Raw genomic sequence first — 22,830 nt, forward strand, 5'->3', positions numbered from 1 at the left:
GGGTCACACAGCTAGTAAGTGTTAAGTGTCTGAGGACGGATTTGAACTCAGGTCCTCCTGAATACAGGGCCAGTGCTCTATCCACTGCATCACCTAGCTGCCCTACTTCCGTGCATTTATAACATTCTACTTTATAATATAGTTATTTCAGTTTTATCTTCTCAATGAGACTATAAGATCATTTAGAACATGCCTTACTTTTCTTTGAATCTTCCTGATCACCAAGCACAGTAGACCTAGATCATACTCATTGAATTGAATCTACTAATGTTAAAATTTAAATAAAAGTTCACTAGAAACCTCTGTTGTCTAATAAGAAAAAATATTATTTCCAAAATAACTACTATATCATTTAACTCCCACATTGAATATTTCCATGATTCAAAGGGCAATAATCTTGTGTTTTCAGAGACTAGGGTGGCTTCTCAGGGAACATGTAACAGTAATTATTAAAGTAGATATCATGCTAAAAGTCTAGGTATGGCACAGTTTTTATTCAATTACACCCTTTCTCTGCATAAATATGGTCTATGGGCAGACCCTGACTTATATGCATTCTTCACATATGAATAGTGTGCTACACACCAACCTCTTACAACTCTTTTCTCTTGTCCTCCAAGTCCCTGCTTCTCATTTCCCATATCCCTTCATCTCCATCTTCTACCCTATGTAAGCTCCTGCCCTAAACTATGAAAACCCGAGTGTCTTGGAACCAAAGGAGTCCTTGTTTTCACTGCCATGTAGATGGGAAGATACAAAGACAGTGAATTAATAATTGCACCACAGGAAGCATTGCAGTGAAATTTGGAAGCTTTCCCCACAAATTTATTACCCATGGTGAGCATGTTCTATAATGTTTTAAGCATATATACATATATATATATATATGCAGTATTCATTATTTCATTAGTGTATGGAACTCCATCAACCAAGACTTAATAGAGAAGTCCTATCCACTATTCCATGAAGCTTCATTCTTAACAAGTAGGACAGTACTATATTTCAGTTACATTAGGGATTAAATATGTGTCTGTGACTCTCTGCAAACTTAACAGGCATATTATAAAGTCATTCTATGGTAAAGTGCATGCTGAAATCTATACAACTGACTTATAAGCAAAACTTCTCTAATACAATCTGCTCACAAATTGGTGACTGTCTATATTTTCATTTGGTGAGGGAAAAGCAAAATTAGAGGAAAACTAACAGAATATTAGCTGCTATGGGACATGCTAAATACTGTGTGTTCATGGGCATCTTATGTATATGCACATATGAATGAGAAACAGTAAATGCAATTGTGTGTTTGCTTCTTAAAAACATTAATGGAGACCTGCATCAAAAACATTTTCGAGCTTTTCCAATAACTTTATTAATGTTCCAAGGTGAAACAATGATACTCCCTACATGTTTTGCATAACTAACCTGCTCTTTTAAACCTTGTGAAGAAACTAGTACATCTTGAGCTGAACATTTTCTAACTTACCATTCCCCTCCGAGGAAGCTGCTGCCATTTTTCCAGAAAAAAAAATAAATTAAAAACAAAGAAACACTTGCTCAGCTTTAGGTATATTTAGCTTAACATATATTAGCACACTAATGTCATGTAAACAAAATATACAATGAGCATTCTACAAAATGATCTTTTAATTTCCAGGAAAAAAATACAGCCTTGGAACCAAGTGTAAGTGAATCTCAATTGAATAGTCTTGCTCACGGTATATTTTCTTTATCTCAACTTTCTTTATGTTTATGTAATAACATATGGGGTTGAAATGAGCATGCAACATTCATGTACACATACCTCGACACAGACCAGAATGTGTAGAAATACTTATAATTTATACTGCACCAGTATTCAATGAAGAGTGAAGTAAAAGCAAGCGTAGGAAGAGAGGCCATGAACCTTGTTCACCAAGTAGAGAGGGAAATCTTATCACAGGCAGATGAGGACATATAGGGGAATCAACTGATGTTAAATAATAATACCATTTCCTAACCCCTAACTGCTTTCTCAGATTAGAAATCTGCATTAAAAGCCTGAAAGTAATAACAACAACAATTGACATTTGCATAGTACTTTGATAGTTTGAAAAGCACTCATTTGAGTCTCACAAGAACTCTGTGAGAAGAAACTATGTATTATCACCCTTTTTACAGATGAGAAAACTGAGGCTTGTATAAGATAGATAATTTCCTATAGTCACACAGCTGTTTAGTCTCATAGGAAGTATATAAATCTATGCCTATGTACTTTATCACAGTATGTCTAGTGAAGTATCCTTATTAAGAGGAAGGCAACTTACAGAAGGTACTTGTTGCAGAAACCGAGTGTGACCCTTTGATTTAATCTGGGTGTGGGAAACTAATAAGTCCTCTAAATTGGGTTATTCTTAGCTAAAACTAGCTAAGCCCTAATTGAGACATCATATTATAAAAGAATTACATTCCTCATCAATCTCTAGTGATCAGCATTATATGTTGTAGATATAATATAGATATAGGATAGATATAAATATTTAACCTCTGGTTAGTTAAATTTCCCCCATTATAAAAATCTTTTGTATATATACAATGTCTACCTGTCCTCAAAAACCTAACTACCAGACTGAATTTGTAGCACAACATTTTAATGAACTTTATAGAGAGAACAAATTAGTAGACCAATTTCCATTTTACCAGACAATTACCAGAAAATTAAGATATGGAAGAATTTAATGACTGATCCCTGATCACAAAGCAAGTGAATAAAAAAACTCAACTATGGAGAGAAATGGGGCCTTCTGACTAATAGTAATAGTTAGCATTTACAAAGCATTTTAAGTTTTGCAAAGCACTTTACAAATGTAATCTTATTTTATCCTCACAACCACCCTGGGAGATAGGTGCTATTATTATCCCCATTTTATAGATGAATAAACTGAGGTAGACAGGTTAAGTGGTTTGTCCAGAATCACACAGCTAGCAAATGTCTGAGGCCAGATTTGAACTCAGGTTTTCCTGACTCTAGAATCAGCACTCTACCTAATTTGCCACCTAGCTGCCTATGACTCTCAGTCTTTTGCCTCATTTCTGAAATCACATTGCCTCTCAAATGGGGCAAAGGAGCGATATGAATAATTTCATCTTGAGGAATATGGTGAGTATTAGTTAACATCCAAGAAATGCTTTGTAGTGACACTGTAACATACAAAGATGTGGTACCACAGTTGCCTGATCCACATAGAAAAGATTTGCAAATTATGTAAATGAAAATGCAATGATTTGGCCCTGTAGTCTTACATTACAACTAGAGATTTCTCAAAAGGGAACACAGTACTTTCATTGGTTTTTGGCATTTTTTTGAAAGCATGCATTCATAAGGAAGTATCTAAATGATGTGTTATAAAGGAATTAAAAATAACAATAGGAAAATGTCCACAAAGATTCTGTCTTTTTATCTCTGGTCCCTACCATAGTGTCTTGAATAGAACAGGGGATTGATAAATATTTGTTGAAATGAATATGTTTATTCTCTATTTAATATTATATATACTTCCTCTTCTTAAATAAGTGGTCTCACTAAGGAATCATGTTGGGCTAGGAGATTAGTTTTGAAATGTCATCATTTGCTTTTACCTGATTTGGTCACTAATCACAAACCCAAGGAACTTAGGCTACCCCTCATCAGAAAGATGAAACCCAGGGTCATCTGTATTGAACTTTTTCTGTTTCTAACCATGAGTGTTGGTCTAGTTAGGAAAAAGTAGGAAAGACAGCCAAATGTCCAAGGAAAGACTAATTGGCTGGGCAGGTTGAAGTGATTATAAGAAGGAAGAGAAGTTGTTCAGTGAGTTGGGGACTATGATTTCAATTTAAAATAGAATTTTCCCATTGGGAACCAGAGCCCAAAGCAATACCCTAAGGGTGAGACCAATAGCTGACATCAGGTCAGAACTCAGTAGTAGGGACCCAGGATAGGATCTATAACCTGAAAATCCTTATTGTACCTGTGCCTCACCTTAGGAACAACTGTGCCAGTAACAAGATAACATAATTTTTAAAAATTATTAAAATTTTATTTTTAGTTTGCAACATTTGTTTTTATAAGATTTCTAGTTTCAATTTTTTCTCCCTCCCTCCCCCTTCCCCAAGACAGCAAGATGAAATAATTTTTTAAAATTCACTAAGAACACTTATACACATAGAATTATTTTGTCATAAAGAATCCTGTTGTAATGTAACTCACCTCCCCCCAATTTATATACTCTGTAAATTTTGACTTGTACATAACCCTTTTTACTAAAGCAGATACAAAAATCACATAGTCATTTCTGGTTCCCTAAAGCAGCAATCACAGCACAGCAAACTTGAAACATTATGTGCTTTGAAACCAAAGGAAGAGGAAAACTCATGAATGTTATACTGAATCTGTTGCTTCCTACACTAAGTTCAAATCCAAAATTAGCTATATATTTTAGTTTTGTATTCTTGAGTGAAACTTTTGGTTTTGCACTTGTAATAGCACTTGCTTACAATCTTAAATAGAACAAAGGCACTATCATGACTCACTTATGAGCCAAAGTCTTGACTCTTTGCAGGAGTGCTTTTAACTTACTAGGGGATCCTCATGCACAATTCACCAGCATATTCTTCAATATACAGCACCTTTATCTACATTGGGTGTTATGTAGCCAGATACATGCACTACCATGTATTATATATTACACATACTTTAATGCATAGCAGTGAAGTCATTTAGATTTGCCTTTCATTTAGTACTTACATTTGGATATAAGCATATGTATTAATTTAGGAATTAATATCAAACAAAATGAAACTACAGTCTGAAGACCTGACTCAGGAAGAGCTAGAAAGCTTATTTTCTCTTCATGTACCTTCTGCTTAATTCTTTCTTAACATTCCCTCCTGCTGGGAAGAGGTCATCCTCTCTCAGAATCATAAGGCTGTCCCTTTTCAAACCTTCCAAGGAGAAGTGGAAGCATTTGAGTTTCTGAGGGCTTCTTTGCATGAAAAACTGAGGGTTCTGAGATGCCCGAAAAACTGTGCACTGACAACAGAAAATGTCCTAGGTGTCAGTTAAGCAAGTAGGTAAGTAGAACATGTACTGTCAATAATCTCTAAATCAAGATTTTTCACTTGGAGCTCTATTTTTCACTTGGTAGCTCTATTTTAAAAGCCTATGTTATGTCTTTTGAGATAAACCTTTTAAGCAAGAAATCTTTAAGATATCTTAGGCAAGTCCTAAAACTTCATGTCTCTTTTTCAGTATTTACAGCAACACTTTACTCATAAAATAGGATGATTGTGTGTATTTAGGCACAGACATTTTATTCTGAAAAATTTCAGGAAATAACAATGGATATTTTTTGGTTGTTGCTTGGCCTATATGAAGAAAAATTGCCAGAATGCAGAATTAATCCCAGAAAAATTCATACATTTAAATCATGAATGAGCCCCGAGGTAGAATATCCCGTTAGAATGACACCTACTGACTTACTTTTGACATCTTGCTCTTGCTGTCTCCAGTTAAAAATGCCAGATTGTTAATTTCATTTTGAATCACAAAATTTTGCTCTTCTCGCTTGAAATTCTGGGGTTAAACAAGGCAAAAATAAAACAAACATTACCCCAAAGTTTCTAGAAAACACACCTTTTTTGACAAGGGTCTTGAACACAGGGGATGAGGAAGTAGCTTACATGTGATTTACACCAAAGGATAAAAACCTCAGCCACCATTCGGAAGAGCTCATCAGAATTAGCATCTGGGTTTTTTAGCCAGTTAGATCTAGGGCAAAGAATAAGCAAATTACATTATGTAAATAAAAAAAACGATTCCCTTTTGAGACAGCTAAATTATGAACCACTATTCCCACCATTTAAAACCAATAATCTCTGCAAATATCAAAGCTAAAAAATGAAATTAACACTATTAGGAAGAGAAGAAACTAATATTCTTTACTTTGTTCAAAGGACAAAGATTTAAATACTCTATTTGTCATGACACTGCTTTACATTTGGGGCCTCAGTGAATCTTAATGCTAATGATGATAATAAGAAGGGAGGTATAGAGGAATGAGCTTTGGACCCAGCTCAGGAGATCTTGGCTTTACCACTAGGTAAAGTAGTTGGGTGATGTTGAGCAAGTAACTTCACATTCTAGGCCTCAGCTTCCCCATCTGTAAAATTGGAGGGTTAAACTAACTTAGCTGTAAGATCCCTTTATATCAGTATATTCTACATTAAGAAGAATCTAATCAAATTTATCCCTACTAAGTTGTAACATATAATTTATGTGTTTAGGAATATGCACACATTTAGGGCAATATATTTTAGAAATACCTAAACTGAATCCACCATACATATGATACTGCCTTGAAGAATATTTTGGGGGTGGCAACACACACACACATATTTACAAATATACATAGTAGGAAGTGCAAATCTACTGCTGACTAGAACTGGTAAGCAAATGAATAGAGCTTCTACCTTAGAATTGGTAATTCTACCTTGGAACTAACTGATTTGGAGACTTGGTGAACAGTTTGATATCAGTTGTTCTGTTCAAGGGCACTTATGTTTTAGGCAGGTGTAGACCTGGATGATTTATAAATCTCCCTCCAAGCACGAAATTCTGATTCCTGTGCAGAGGCTTAAATCATCAATCAATCAATCAATCATCATCTTCTTCTTCTCTTTCTTCTTCTCCTTCTTTGGTAAATTTTACATTTAGTTTACATCCTAATACCTACACTGAACCCTATCTTAGTTAAATTAAACAATTTATTGAAACCAATTGGTAAACTGAAGTTGTGTACAGTATTTTGTACTAATAACTCCTCTGAGAGGAGTGGTATTTCATCCTCTGTTCTCTAGGATCAATTTATTAATCATTGTTTTTGGGGGGGGGGCTGGGCAATGAGGGTTAAGTGACTTGCCCAAGGTCACACAGCTAGTAAGTGTCAAGTGTCTGAGGCCGGATTTAAACTCAGGTCCTCCTGACTCCAGGGCCACTGCTCTATCCACTGAGCTACCTAGCTTCCCCAATAATTGCTTTTAATTTAAGTTCATTTGCTCCTTTGTATCATCTTTGTTTAATTACTGTGGTAACTAAATATGTTCGTTTTCTTATTCTGCTCACTCTGCTTTGTACCAGCTTATATAAATCATCTCACTCTAATCCTCTTTTGAGGCAAATTCTGAAGAGAAGCATGCTATATTTCTAAGAATCTACAAAACATAGATCTTTTTTTTTGTTTGTTTGTTTGTTTGTTTGTTTTGCAGGGCAAGGTGGGGTTAAGTGACTTGCCCAGGGTCACACAGTTTGTAAGTGTTAAGTGTCTGAGGCCGGATTTGAACTCAGGTACTCCTGAATCCAGGGCCGGTGCTTTATCCACTGCAACACCTAGCCGCCCCCAAAACCTAGATCTTTGAACCACTATAAGGTAATTTACAATCTGTGTTTCAAAGAAGACATTTCTAAATTTGTGAGATTATTGAAAACACACGTTTTACCAACATCATCACTCATTATTCACAGATGGAAGCCCCTTCAATTCAATATTTTATTTGTTCTTGGGGAATACTAGTGTAACAGAGACTCTCCTGTATAAATGTGGACATGGTACCATACTTTAATAATGTTCTAATTATTATGGAAGCAACAGAAAAGAAATTCATGAGAAAGGTTCAGGAAGTATTAATTTTTTTATATATCAGGTATATAAGTAAGAAATGACATAATGTGAAATTTGAATTTTCAGTGTCAGTTTCTTAGGCTATAGCAATATGGCTTAGAAAGTCTATTTCAAACAATATTATAAAGCGGCAACCATCAAAACCATCTGGCATTGTTTAGAAAATAAGAGAGGAAGATCAACGGAACAGACCAGAAATGGCAGAATAAGAATCAATGGTACTCAATAACCCAGGATTCAATAAACAAACAAACAAAAAAAAACCCCATGAATTACTCAGGAGACTCTTGGTAAAAAAGCTTGGAGAAGATTAAATCTGAGGGGACTTGGTAGCTACCTTTGAGTGTGTGAAGTTTTGTCTTGTGGAAGAGAGATTAGATTTATTTTGCTTGACCCAGTGGGCAAAACTAGGAGTAATAATAACTAATATTTACTTAGCATTTTGAGGTTTGCAAAGTGCTTTAATATGTTATTCCATTCAATCCTCATAATCCTGTCAGGTAGTGCTATATGATCACCATTTTAAACATGAGGAAATGGAGACATAGAGAGGTTAAGTGACTTGCCCAGTACACAGCTAGTAAAGGTCTCAAGGCAGAATTTGAACTCAGGTCTTTCTAACTCCAAGTTCTGCCCAATGGACTTTATCCACTGTGCCCCCTAGCTTTTCATAGTTGGAAGTTATTAAGAGACATATTTCAGTTCAATTAGAACAAAAGTGAAATGGTATATCTCAACAGGTAGTGAACTCTCCATCGCTAGAAATCTTCAAGTGAAGCTTAGATAATGCTAAAGACATTTTAGAGGAGGTTCTTGCTTGGTCCCAGAGGTCAGAAGTAGGAAGTATAGATGCTGATGCAGAGAGGCACATTTTTGGCTCAATATAAGTACAAAAATTCTCACTATTCCAGCTATTCATAAGTCCAATTAGCTGATTTGGGAGGTAGTGAGTTTCTAATCCATCAGAGGATGGATAACCACTTCCACCCAGAGGATGCTGAGGGAATTTTTGCTTAGCTATGGGTTGGACTAGATGATAACTACTACTACCACTACTACCACCACCACCACTACTACTACTTCTTCTTGTTCTTGTTCTTCTTTTTTGTTTTGTTTTGCGGGGCAATGAGGGTTAAGTGACTTGCCCAGGGTCACACAGCTAGCGTTAAGTGTCTGAGGCTGAATTTGAACGCAGGTCCTCCTGAATCCAGGGCCGGTACTTTATCCACTGAGATACCTAGCTGCCCCTGACTAGATAACTTCTTTAGTAGTTTTCAATTCTAAGGTTCCATCATTCCTTTCTTACTGAGTTTCTTTTCTCAGAAGGATTATTTTGCCTTTTACCATTTCTTGGTCATCAAAACAGGTGTCATATACTTTTGGGTCCCTCAGCTCTGAGACTCAAAGCTAAATCCCCAAGCAACTGAGCTATTTGGGTTATCAGACTAAAATCATTAAACAGCCTGTACCTTTTACACATGCTGTAGAATGTGCCCTGTTTTAATGAAACCTTGGTATCACTAAGATAATATAACCATTAAATGAAGGTGTCTTTTATTAATTCCCATCTCCCATACCTCCTGAATTTTGGTTCCTGTGAGTCACCTTCAATCTCACTCTTCTGTTTTCTCAACCTCCCTATATTTAGTAAGGTTCAAGGCTGGTGATGAGATTTGGTTTCCTTCCTATTGATTTTTGTTAGAGGTCAGGTGTCAAACACTTAACAGAATATTCATCTACTCACTCTTTCAAAGTTTAGTTAAGATTTGTTTTGCCAATCCTCATTGTGACCTTGAATGGGGTTGGACAAGGAGGGCCTCTCCCGAACACAAAAGAAACAAAACAGAAGTGGCCACTCTAGGGGACCTCTTCCAGAGTGGGAGAAGATTAGTGGCTAGGAATAAGAGTAAGGGACTAATTGGGTCATGTTGGTAGTTTAATAATCTAACCAAGTGATTTTCAAGCTTTTCGTAGCAGAAGAATCCATCCTGTTAAACCAAACTTTGGCAGAACCTCAAATAAAGGAATCAAAAAACATTCTGCAAGTATTCACTAGTGCAAAGCACCATGCTGAACACTGGGCAAATACAAAAGTGCAACACTCCCTGCTCTCAAGGAGCTAACATTCTAATGAGGGCAAATATATGAATGGGTAGGTCAGGTACTAAGGAAAGAAATTCAGGTCTTCAGGGAATGGACTTCAGTAGTCACAGAGATGCCAAGTTGATCTATATAGAGCATGTGATTGAAACATCCTTTAGAAAAGCAATGAAAATATTAATTTGATTCCTGTGCCCAGAAGTAGGGGTGAAAGCTGTGAATAAGGGGTACTGAAAGGCTAGGAGAGTGAATACATGCAAGGTGGTTGGCCAGATGCCAAGATAGTCCAGCTGGACAGCTAGATGGAATATACAAGAAGATCTGGCACGAGGCTGGCTAGCTATAATGGGATAAATAAGTTTGGACATTCATTCAACAAACAGGTAGGAATATTTAGGCCCATAGCCCCAGGGTGGGAGTTCCATAACTGAGATTGATTAACTTACACAGGGAATGGTGACATGGTTTCTGGGGCATGGATACTCCCTTCCACTGATGCATGCCTTTGTATTCTGTCTTTTTAAATTTAATGATGCTCTCTAAACTTAGGCTTGTTGTTAGATGACACACAGTCCTTTACCAGTACTGAACTTAAAGTCTATCCAAAGATTTGCTTGTGTTCAACTGGCATAGCCTTTAAGAGCCCACAGGGCTCATCAACAGGCTATGAAGAGACACTGGAGCAGAGGGTTGGTAATTAATTAAGTTTTTAACAATGGGGACGATATTGGATGACATAACTCACTTTCACATCAATTTTCATTTTCTAATTCATTTATGTAAGGCAATATTTTGGGGGTACTTTCATATTTCCATGTAAAAATATTGAGAGAATTGTATTTAAGTTAGTTGTTTGGTTTGTCAGTGATTCTGTAATTCTTCTAGAACCATGGAACTATTTTTTTTTAAATCTGAGGAATATAACATACATTGCTAGTATAACTATTACCTCTATAGGCAGTCCATTACATTTTTGGACATGCTATGAAGTTTTTCCTGACAACAAGTTTATAGTTTTCAACTTTTCAACTTTAACCCAGGCTCTAGAGCCAAAGTGAACCCAGCTAATCCTTCCTACACATGATATCCCTTCCAATACCTGAAGTCAGCTATGATGTCTTTCATGAGTCTTCTCTTTAGGCTGAACAGACTCAGTCTCTTCAACCAATCCTCATATGACATGGACTAATGGCCTTTAATCATCTTGATTTTTCTTCCTCTGGATAATCTCCAGCTTATCAATGGCCTTATTAAATCATGGAAGCCAGAACTCCACATAAAACTCCAAATAGTGTATGACAAGGAAGAGTACAGTGGGATTATTGCCTCCTTATTCTGGAAACTATCTCAATGCAATCCAAGACCATATCAGTTTTTGTTTGTTTGTTTGTTTGTTTTTTGGCTACCACATTAGACTGCTGACACAGACTGATTTTTCAGTTCATGAAAATCCCCAGCTCTTTTTCAGAACAACTGCTGCCTATTCATGCTTTCCTCATCTTATATTTGTGAAGTTGATTTTGGTACCCTATTGTAAGACTTTGTAGTATTTCCTCTTGAATTTTGTCTTTTTGCATTTAGCCCTGTGCTCTAGTCCAGAGCTGTTAGAAAAATGCAGCCTGCAATACTTGTGAGTGTGCCTAACCAGATTAAAATGTAATTAGGAAGTATTTAGTAAAATAAATAAAAATACAATCAAACATATAAAGTATCACATTTTAAAATGAAATCAATTTGTAAATTAGTGGCCCTCAATTTCTATTTGAGTTTGACACTACTGCTCCAGCTGTTAAAGTTTATTTTTGTACCATAATGCAAGAATTTATATTTATCCATTTTAAATTGTCTTCTTGAATTTAGTTCATTGTTCTAGCTTGTCAAGATCCTTTTGGATTCTGACTCTGTTATTGAGTATATTAGCTGTCTCTTCCAGCTAGTTATCATCTGTAAATTTGATGAACATACCATCTATATTTTTATTCAAGTAACTGATAAAAAAGTTACATAGCAAAGGGACAATACAGGTTCCTGGGGTACTCCACTAGAAACTTCCTGCCACATTAACAATGAATTATTAACTACTCTTTTGAATCCAGCCATTTAACCCATCCTGAATCCCTTTGATTTTATTATTGTCTAATCCATATGTTGTGAAATTTTCCATTAGAAGAGCATGGGGTATTTTATCAAAAGCTTTGATAAAATCTAGTTAAACTATACTCACATATCTACTCCCTATCTACTACTTTAGAAATCCTGTCCAAAAAAAAAAAAAAACCAAAAAACTTCCACAAAAAAACAAGGAAATATAATTAGTCTAGCAAGATCTGCTCTTGATGAAGTTGTGCTGCTCTTTGTAATCACTGCTTCCCTTTCTAGATCTTTTTCAACCATCTTTTAAATAATCCATTCTAGAATATTGCTAGGAATCAAAGTCAAATTTACTGGGCTAGAATTTTCAGATTGAATTTTCTTCTATTAAAAAATTGGGGTAACTTTTGTCTTCATTCTTGTGGCACCTCTTCTGTTTTCCATACTCTTTCAGATATCACTGCTTTTGGTTCAGCAACTACATTTGCCTGTTCTTTTATTACCTAAGGATGCAGTTCATTTGGGCCAGGTCACTTGGATTCAATTAGGAATTAGGTACCTTTTCATGGTCTTCTGTCTTATCTGCTGATCACCTGTGTTTTCTCATTTATTTTTTATTTTATTTTATTTTTGTTTTGTTTTATTTGTTTTTTGGGTGAGGCAAATTGGGGTTAAGTGACTTGCTCAGGGTCACACAGCTAGTAAGTGTTAAGTGTCTGAGGCTGGATTTGAACTCAGGCCCTCCTGAATTCAGTGCCAGTGCTCTATCCACTGCACCACCTAGCTGCTCCCCCCCCTTTTATTTGTTTTTGTTTTTTGGTCATTTATTTTTAGTGTCAAAGTGAGCCTCGTTTGCAGAGAAAACAAACCAAATTAAATTTAAACAGCTCTGCCACTTCTTTGTTGTCAGTTATCATCAACCTAGACATTCCAAGCACAGCTCCAATCTATTACTTCTTTGATTCTCTTTGTTCTCGCATTCTAACTTTAAACAAACCTTTTTGTTGTCTTTTATTTTCCTCACCAACCTCAGCAATTTTGAGTTTTGTCATTGCTCACAATATTTTTATAGGATCATGTCATGTTGTTATATTTGTCTTGGTTTTGTTTCTTGCATCTGCATTTATTTTTAAAATCTAAATACATTAATAAGTTTTCTGCGTATCCCCATTAGTCTCTTCAAACAAATTAATACTTTTCTCATTGAATTGTTTCCTTCTGTGTTTTTATAATTAAATTTTTAAATATCTTTAATCCCTCCAGAGCTGATTTCCCCTGAATGTTTTTTTAAAAAACATTTTACTCTAAAGGATCCTACCTATTGTTCCTTCAAACTCCTTGCAATCTACCTTCCCAAAATCTAGGGCACATGCCATAGTAAGCCCAGATTTCCTCTTTTCTATCATAAGCTCTAGGAGAAGCTGTTACTTCTCCCAAGGCTCCTATAATTTCCATACTGGTAACTTATTCCTTCCTGTTAATGTGAATCAGATCTAGAATAGAATCCTCCTTATTGATTCCTCCATCATTTTTTTTTTTTTGGTGAGGCAGTTGGGGTCAAGTGACTTGCCCAGGGTCACACAGCTAGTAACTGTCAAGTGTCTGAGGCTGGATTTGAACTCAGGTCCTCCTGACTCCAGGGCTGGTGCTCTATCCACTGCACCACCTAGCTGCCCCTCCTCCATCATTTTAAGGATGAAGTTATCACTAAGTAAAGTTAGGAAGTGATTAGCTGAAAAAAAAAAAAGCGATTAGCTGTTCTGCTTTTGACAAGGAGAGAGCTCCAGCAGATGTCTAGATAATTGGAGTCCCCTATCCTCACTGTATCATACCTCTGTGCCAGACTTTTGTACAGAAGCTAGAAGCAAGGCCATGTAATAGAAGATGAATATGAGAACATCTAGAAAAGAGTGATGATAGTATTTACATTGCTTTTCTCACAGAGCTGTTGTGAGGAAGGCCCTTTGCAAATCTTATAGTGTTATATAAATATGCTACTTTAAATATTATTATTATTATTAGACTATCTCTCCTTCCTCTAACTTGTCTCTCTCTAAACCTAATAGTAAAAAACGCAAGTAAAAAACACAAAATGAAAGTGTAGATAACAGGTATTATTAAATTTACATCAGGCCCTAGAAGGGAAATGTTCTTTTCATCAGTGTCATGAAGAGTCTTTTGTTTTCTGGTCTTTATTAGGTATGAATTTATCAAGATCCTATAAGTTAGAGATGAAATGAAGCAAAACTAAAAATGTCACCCAAAGCAAAGAAATCTAGGAAGTGCTTTATAAATTAAGTGAGATATTTCAAATTTTACTTAGAATATCACCAAGCCACTACTTAGTATGAAAAAGAGATAAATATTCTTTCTGCTTGATTTCCCCCTCCGGAATATTCCTATTTCTTTGTTAAGTAAAACTTGCTCAGGTATCTTGACTGGTTAGCTGGTAAAACTCTTGGATTAGTCACAAAAGGTTGTTTGGGGAAAAATAATTTATGTATTGTTCTTGACATCCCAGATTCATAACCAAAAAGATAATAAGGATGATAGAGAGTGAGGAGGCAAGGGCTTTTTAGAGGTTTTAAGCATTGGTGATTGGTTGTACTGCTAAGAGAAAGAGAGAAATTGCTCTGTGGGAACTGATTTGAAGAAATAAAATTTCTGGTTAAAGGATGATGATGAATGAAGTTTAGATATTATTTGTTTTAATTATCAGTGGGACAGCTAGATGGAAATGTGAAGTAGGGAATTAGAAATGTGGAAATGAGACAGAATGATTGGGGCTATAAATAAATATTTGGGAGTCATTTTTATAGATGTGATACTTGAAGTTGAGGGAGTGGATTTCCATCAAAGGAGCTTAGGAATTCTTGCACAGATGCCTCCATGCAAATCAGGTATTTGTGGGGAGAAGCACATGTGTACTGAGTGAAACTAAGATCAACACTTTTATAGTGATAACTGGTGTTTCCTAGAATGTGCAGGGAAAGACTGGATGAATTACATAGTGATGAATGAATTAATTATGATGATATCAAAGACTCTCTGACATTGCCATTTTTAGCTACTGTCAAATGTCCCATAAGTAGGACATACTCTGTTCTGGTTCTTGATCATTAATAATGACACGATTCAATTACAGAGCTATTCTGAGAGCAATAATACCTTATCTTATGTTTGTTTTATCTCAAGTCTGACAAAAGTCTTTGCTAAACTTGTAATACAATTATGTAATTGAAATTATTGAAATTATTACACTTGATGTATTTTTTTGGAGAAAAAGATTCTATTCCTCTGTGTTTAGGCATTAATCATTTAATTAGGTATTTGTACTGTTTTAAAAATTATAGCTGTCCCCTTTTAAATCCTAAATGCATTATGAATTTTATTCATTATTATTTAGACTATTTTATACAATTTGCTTAAGATAAGAAATGCCAATGAGATTTATTTAGACTGACAATGTCACAAATATATAGTTTATGGAGTGATGGTTGACTTTACACAATTAGAGATATAATCCATATATTTCTATATTCCCTTAATAGCTTATTATGGAATCTCCATCTAAATTTTTCTAATGGTTAAGTTTAAGAATGTTTGAAGGCTTTTTGCATGAGAGAAGGGAGCTCAATTTAGACACTGCTTATGACTTACAAATCTAGAATTACAGGGGACCTTAAACCATCCTGCCACACAACATAAGAATCCCTTCTTAAACACTTCAAGTTATGGGAAATTTTCTATTACTACCAAGTTGTCAGAAGAACATGGGTGGCACTGTTGGAATCAATTACTCTAAATCCTTCTGAGAAGGTGGTGCCTCCATTCAGATGTTGTACATGGATTGCAAATGGTAATGGTCATTTGTGCCTCCTTCATCTTCATTAAAACTCTGCTCTTGACTTTGTCAATGACATGACTGACACCCAACATAACCACTGCACCAGCCCTTTGCCCAAAGTAGATGAAGAGTTTTCTGCTCTCTCACCTGTTATTATCAACATAACGGATTAACATAGGGTAGAATGCATAGAGGTCCCTGCAGAGGACAGCAAACTCATCCAGAATGAGGAGTTCAGCTTCTTGGGTATCACCTTTGCTGTCTGATTTAAGCTGTTCCTCTTCCAATACAATCTTCACTGCCTTCTTCTTCAGTTTTTCCAGAGTTGGTATGAAATGACTTTTGAGTAGGTCCGATCTGGCTTTACTTATGATTGGCTGGGCATATACTGCAATTGGAAACACAAGGCTTGCCTCAATTTATTATTATAACTACATTTATATTGAAAGTAATAACCATAAAACAATATTCTTTTTTTTAGCCTTTTGTAGCCCCCATTCATGTGCTAGTATACAGTGTGTCAGTATATGAGAAATATTCTATTTTTATATCTTTGGTACTTCAGGATTCAATGGTCTTTCTCTTTTCTGAATTATTCTATTTACTATATGAAGCACATCAATGAATTCTTACATACCGTTGGGAAGTACTGGCTAAGGTTTTATCTATGTTATCACATCTTTTCAATTATCCTGTAAACTCCTTGAGGGCAGGGAACCACATATTAAACTTCTGTATCCATCACTTTCTAGTTGTTTGTTACAAAAGTTATCCTTAAAAAACCCACACATCTCTGGGAACCCGAGACATGGGTGCACAGTGAATGGAGGAGGCTATTGTTCATGAGATATTTAGAGGATGGGAGATAAACTAGAGTGGGAGTAAAGGCTACAATGGAAAGAGAGGCCAGGATAGTGTAGCAGAAAAGTATTTCACTGTGAGTGCTTAAGGCAATCAAAAATCAGGACTGACCTCATATTTTTTTTTAGGTTACTTCAAAGATAATCAGTTCAATACTCCCTGTCCACCTCTGTAATGGAAGATATCTCAGTGATTCAAATCCACTGTAAATACTGGAATTAGAATAGAGGAAAAAAAAACTATGAAGACTCTAACAACTGATTCTTCATTTTTAAGTCTTGATTTAGAGTATACTTAGATTCAGACCATTTAAAAGGAAGCATCATTTATTTCACAAGAGTAATTCTCTCTTTTCCCCATTTCTGTCATTCATCCAAAAGTCATTCTCAGAAAAGGAAGGTTAAAGGAACTGGTTAGTGAAATATGTCAAAGTATAAATCTCTTCCTAAGGATGTGACTGACCCAGATTTCAATTGCTTCTTATCATAGAAAAAACCAGATCAATTTTGGGCTTAAGATTAGAACAATTATGCCTAATGTGGGTGATTTTATGTTACAACTTTGATGGACCTCTTACCTTAGGACTAAAATTGTCTATATACTTTTGGTAATATCATATCTATGTATATTCATGTTATTTTACTTGACCTTTGTACACTTGCAGTGAATTAGAAGGATATGCTCCCTTAGAAGGAAAAAGGACTAGGTTTATTTAGAGGCAACTGCTTTTATAACAGCACATTATCCAACTGCCTCAGGGTAAATATCACTTTAGTTTGGGTGGGTAAAAAAGAACTGTTCATTTCATTTACTTGTAGCTCTATGGTACATAATACAATGTCTCACACATAGTGTAAACCCTTAAATATTTTTTCTTAAATATTTTTTATTCCCTCTCACCTGGCTTCATGTTTCTCTGTTTACTGTTTAATATATGGGAAAGAAGCTTTCTTTACACCATTCAGGCAGTTAGCAGAAGAGAGAGAAACTGAGCCCAGGTTTCCCAAACTCTAGGTTGTTTAAAACATCTAGTGCCTTAGGTACCTGCAATGCGCTTCATCCAGGAGGCCTCATCGATGCCTAGGTTGTTATTGATGATTTTCAGGATATTTCCAAGAATGATGCTGAGGTGTTCAGAGGTAACTAGGGTGCAGCAGGGTCCTGCACTTAGGGGTAGATTCTCAGGCCCTCGTTCCCACCAGTAAGACAGATAATTACAAAGCATGGGTAAGATCACTTCAATAACATGGGGCATCTCTGTATATCTGGCTCCTGACTCAGCCAGATCGTTGATTTCCTTCATCAGTCCCTCCAGCTGAGGAATATCCAGGCACATCTCTTGTACTGTATCAGGCATTCCTAGAACTGACCAAGAAAGTAGAGGACGAATAAAGGAATGGGATTTAGGAAAGATGATTGGTTGGAAATATCTTTCCCACTACCTAACCACTTTTTCTTATTAAACACCAATGTCTCCAAAGAGCAGTATAGTTTTAAAAAAACAACAACCAAAAAAGACTCCCTGAAAACAACCACTATATCTGGAGTAAAAAGACCTGGTGGTACAAGTCCTAGTTCTGCCACTTACTAGTTGTGTGACTTTGGGCAAGTCTTATTATCTCTGGGCTTGGTTTCACAAATGTAAAAATGAGGGTGGGAGTAGGAGTTAAATGACAGAATCATTAAATACATTTCTCTATTTATTTATTTATTTAAAGTTTTGAGTTACAAATTCTATCCCTCTCTCATTCCCTCCCTCCCCTCCCCCTTCCCTGAGGTGGTAAGCAATCAGATGTAGTTTATATATGTGCAATTATGTAAAACATTACCATGTAAGTAATTTTATATAAAAAGACTCAAGTAAAAAGAAATAAAATTTAAAATAGCATGTGTTCAATCAATATCAGTTCTTTCTCTGGAATTAGATTGTATGCATTATCATTAGTCCTTTGGGATTGTCTTGGATCACTGTATTGCTGAGAATAATTAAGTCATTCACAATTGCTTATAGAACAACAATGCTATCACAGTGTACAAGGTTCTCCTGGTTCTGCTCACTTCACTATACATTAGTTCATATGAATCATTCCAGGTTTTTCTGAAATCATCCTGCTTGTCATTTCTTATAGCACAATAATATTCCATTACAATCATATACTACAGCAGATTAGTCATTCCCCATTTGATGGTCATTCTTTCAATTTCCAATTCTTAGCCACCACAAAGAGTTGCTATAAAGATTTTTTGTACATTTTTTTCCGTTTCTCCATTAAAGATATTTCTATCTGTAGGATACTTCATGTAGTTTCTGCCCTACCATTCCCTTTATTAACATTATAGCTTTAAAACCTAATAAAAAGTAGAAGAAAAAACTATAGCAATCTGGTTTATGGTCTGTTAGGCATATCTTTTTATACTATAATTTAAAATCAAATGGATTAAGTGTATTGTTAAAGGAGTTAACAATTTGAGGGTGAAGAAGAAATATTTCTGTGGGTAACTTTACACTACAGTCATCTTTCAATATTAACCAAGGCTCTTGTTTTTCTCATTTTTCTATCTCATTACTCCTTAGCATCCTTACTTCAAGAAAGATAGGAGAAAAATGAAGGGAAAAAATTGAAGTCAATAGTTGTAGTTTGTTGCCATGGATCTGGTATCAAAACCACTGAGAGATTTCTGCACTGACCATAAATGATTTCATTTTTATGATCCTCAGTTTCTCTGTGTGTGTGTGTGTGTGTGTGTGTGTGTGTGTGTGTGTAGGGAGGGAAAATAGAGGAGAAGGATTGGGCTGTACATTTTCTAACGTTCTTTCTAGCTTTAAATACTATGAACCTATTTCTCCATTAGTGTTATTGACATTCCTTTTGTCTCTCAGTTTTACTTTGTACTATAAATGGTAAGATTTCCAGTACTACTGAATTTTAGAAATAATTTACAGAATTTTAATTTCAAAGTAGACAGCATAGTAAAATAAATCAATACATGAAATGAATGCATAAGCAAACTAAGTATTTGTATATTCTGTTATTATCTATGGGTTGCGCTGGCCTGTGTTAAAATTTTCTTTCAATAATCCCCTAAAGAAATATTATTTAAGAAAGAAAGATTTCACTTTATCCAGAGCACTGATCAAGGGGAGATGGAAAATAAATGATATTTCATTTAGGCACAGGATCAAGTATAATTGTCAAACATTAGGACAAGAGACTGAGGGAGGCAGTGGAATCTCTTTTCCTGGAAATCTTTAAGGATAGATCCATATCAGACTATGAATAGATTAGGAATGGTCAAGGCTAAGAACCAGATAGATTTTGAAATCCCTTTTAGCCAGAGAATTCTATCATCCTTCTTTAAGAAGCTAGATGATTGGAGCAGCTAGGTGGCACAGTGGATAGAGCACCAGCCCTGGAGTCAGGAGGACCTGAGTTCAAATCCGGCCTCAGACACTTAACACTTACTAGCTGTGTGATCCTGGGCAAGTCACTTAACCCCAATTGCCTCACTAAAAAAAAAAAAAAAGAAGAAGCTAGATGATCAAAAAGGGGAGATATCAAAAGATATCCTGAGAAGATATGAGCTTCTTGATTTTGTTGACTATACAGAACTATGTTCATTTTGTAGGTACATACATTTCTCCAAGTCACTCTCAGCAGCATATGTAAAGAAACAAAGTTGTAGGTCCTAAGAATAATGTCAGGGAGATTGTTGATGGCTGTATCAATATCCTAGGATGTCCTTTAGATGGGCAAATTTAGCATATTGACCAAGGCAAAAACAATGATGTAACTTCTCATATTTAATTTTGACTGCCTGAGGCAGTAAATGAGAAGCATTTGTTCTGATATTAATTCTAGGTTAATGTTCAGCTGAGAAAAGGATTCTTAAAAACAAACAAACAAACAACCTAGGACATCTGTAGTTGTAAAGCTACATATAGACTTAGCAAATAGTCACACTGCAAGATTACCTTGAAATGCAGCAAAGGTAGAATCCCTTGAGGTCCAAGAAGCACCTCATTGTTTTTCCAATGCCACTATTATTATTTTGTAGATTAGCAGGCTAACGGTAGTAGGGCTCTATCTTTGGATGAGGATGCAGGAATTATAAGGATTAAAAATGCACACAATTCAAGTTAAGAGAGAAGAGTTAGAAAAGGCAAAGAGACTTGGGTCCTTTTTTCTTTTCTTTTTCTTTTTTTCTTTTTTTTTTTTCTGAGGGGCAATGGGGGTTAAGTGACTTGCCCAGGGTCACACAACCAGTAAGTCTCAAGTGTCTGAGGTCGGATTTGAACTCAGGTTGTCCTGAATCCAGGGCCAGTGCTTTATCCACTGCGCTACCTAGCTGCCCATTGGGTCCTTTTTTCAACAACTGAAAAGTGAAAATAGCATTCCAGATAAAGTAAAAAACCAGAGCAGAAGATCAGAAAGAAACAAAGCCTGTCCTTTAGAGATATCCATTAAACTTCCAGAAACTAAGACCTAGAAATTCCTATACCATATGATCTTAAAAGCCTACTTCTTAGAGGAAAAAGAAATAAAATGCTGACCAAACATTACAGAGGAAATTGAATTTGAAATCCTTGATCAATATTACATAGTCAGAGGGTCAGATGTGTTTTAAAATACTACAGATAACAATTTATTTAGAAAAAGGTTAATACATAAGTTTATGATGGGAATTCAGGACTAGGTCACTGCAACCAGAAGAGCTATCTCTAATTGATCAATGCAGATTATGTAAGGAAATGGTAGAAACTGTGCAAAATAGTTTTTTTTCCCCTTTCAGGCTATAAAAATTTAGCACCTACCAAATACTTAGCAAGACATCACTTGGTAGCTAGAATAATATATCAGAAGCTGGCTATATTTTATAGACTGTTAGATAATAAATCCCTACACTATAAATATAGATCTCAAAATATCTTTGAAAACTCAATCAGCACACTCTGTTGGGACCAGAACATTATCATAGACTGAAATGGTGCCCTTAATTGCCCAGATGGAACAATAATCCAAAAAAACCTTGAAAATAGTGTTTTTAATAGATGTCACCATGTAAGGTACTCATTACCTTCAAGTTATGTATAATTTAAAGCTTTCAAGATATAGAGACCTAGTATAAGAAATCAAAATTGTGGGAATAAGATGCGGTATATATGGTGTGCACACACACATATGGTATATATATATATATATATATATATATATATATATGTGTGTGTGTGTGTAGATGAGTATGCATATGTATATATGTTGTATGTATGTGTGTGTGTGTGTGTATGTATGTATGTGTATATCTCCCTGTCATCCAGTTTGCCCACAAGGTAGTTGCTTGTTCCAGAACCATTTCTATAGACTCCAAATCAGATTATAATACGGAGATAATAATATGTAGTATTCCCTTTGGGTTACCCACTCAAATTGAATTGATAGATTGGGTTCCTGAGGAACTGATTAACTCAGGTTATATCCTTGATAACCTACAAATGCACTACTTCCATGTTCACTAACTGAAATTCCCTTTAATTTGATCACAATTTGTTGTCATTTAGCCTCTCCCTCTGGCCTGAAATCCCAAACTGTTTTTGGCCTTTACTGTGTAAACTCCAATTCCTCATCCTCTCAATTCTTTCCCAGTCTGTTATTTTCCTCCTTTTCTCATTTTGACTCCTTGGTGAACCAGTTCAATTTTACATTGTCCTCTTCTCTCAAGTCCTTTGTTCCCTTAACCTATTGCCAGTTTTGCTTTACCAACTCCCAGGTTTTGATTACTCCCAACATCTGTTGCCTTTGAACCTGCTGTTGAATGAAGTTGGTGAAAATCATGAAACTATGCTGATTGAGTCCACTACAAATTTATGTTAAATAATCTTGATCTGGCCCTCACTGAGGCAAAACAATCCTTTTATACCTCCCTAACTAGCTCATTATCTTACTACATTAGCTTTTCAAAGCCTTTTCATCCCTCCATATAATTCTCATGGCTTTCCCTCCACCCTCTCAGTTGAGAAATCTAAAAAACTTAAAACCATTTGCTGAGAACTTTGCTCATCTCACATCAGTTAGATGCCTTCTGCTATTATTTCCTCCTTCAGCTCATCTCCCACAAAGTGGCCCTTCTTGCCAAGGGAAATTCCTCTATATGCACAAGTGATCCCATTTCATCCTGTCTTTTCTGGCATACTGCCTCTTCTCTCATCCCTACTCTCACTTTTCAATTGCTTCTTGC

The 22,830-nt window shown here is 35.7% G+C and overlaps 1 protein-coding gene across 1 annotated transcript in view; it reads right to left on the bottom strand.

Annotated features, from left to right (window-relative positions):
- Window positions 1-22,830, bottom strand: part of RYR3 (ryanodine receptor 3) — a 681,173-nt gene that overhangs the window by 74,826 nt on the left and 583,517 nt on the right. The window contains exons 66-70 of the mRNA XM_043982013.1: window positions 17,641-17,961; window positions 15,883-16,123; window positions 5,701-5,788; window positions 5,501-5,593; window positions 1,487-1,507 (exon numbers count right to left, since the gene is read on the bottom strand). Of these exons, the coding sequence (XP_043837948.1) occupies window positions 1,487-1,507; window positions 5,501-5,593; window positions 5,701-5,788; window positions 15,883-16,123; window positions 17,641-17,961 (764 nt within the window). The remainder of the gene's footprint in view (window positions 1-1,486; window positions 1,508-5,500; window positions 5,594-5,700; window positions 5,789-15,882; window positions 16,124-17,640; window positions 17,962-22,830) is intronic.

This window comes from Dromiciops gliroides, chromosome 2 (genome assembly GCF_019393635.1).
Source record: "Dromiciops gliroides isolate mDroGli1 chromosome 2, mDroGli1.pri, whole genome shotgun sequence".
NCBI lineage: Eukaryota > Metazoa > Chordata > Mammalia > Microbiotheria > Microbiotheriidae > Dromiciops > Dromiciops gliroides.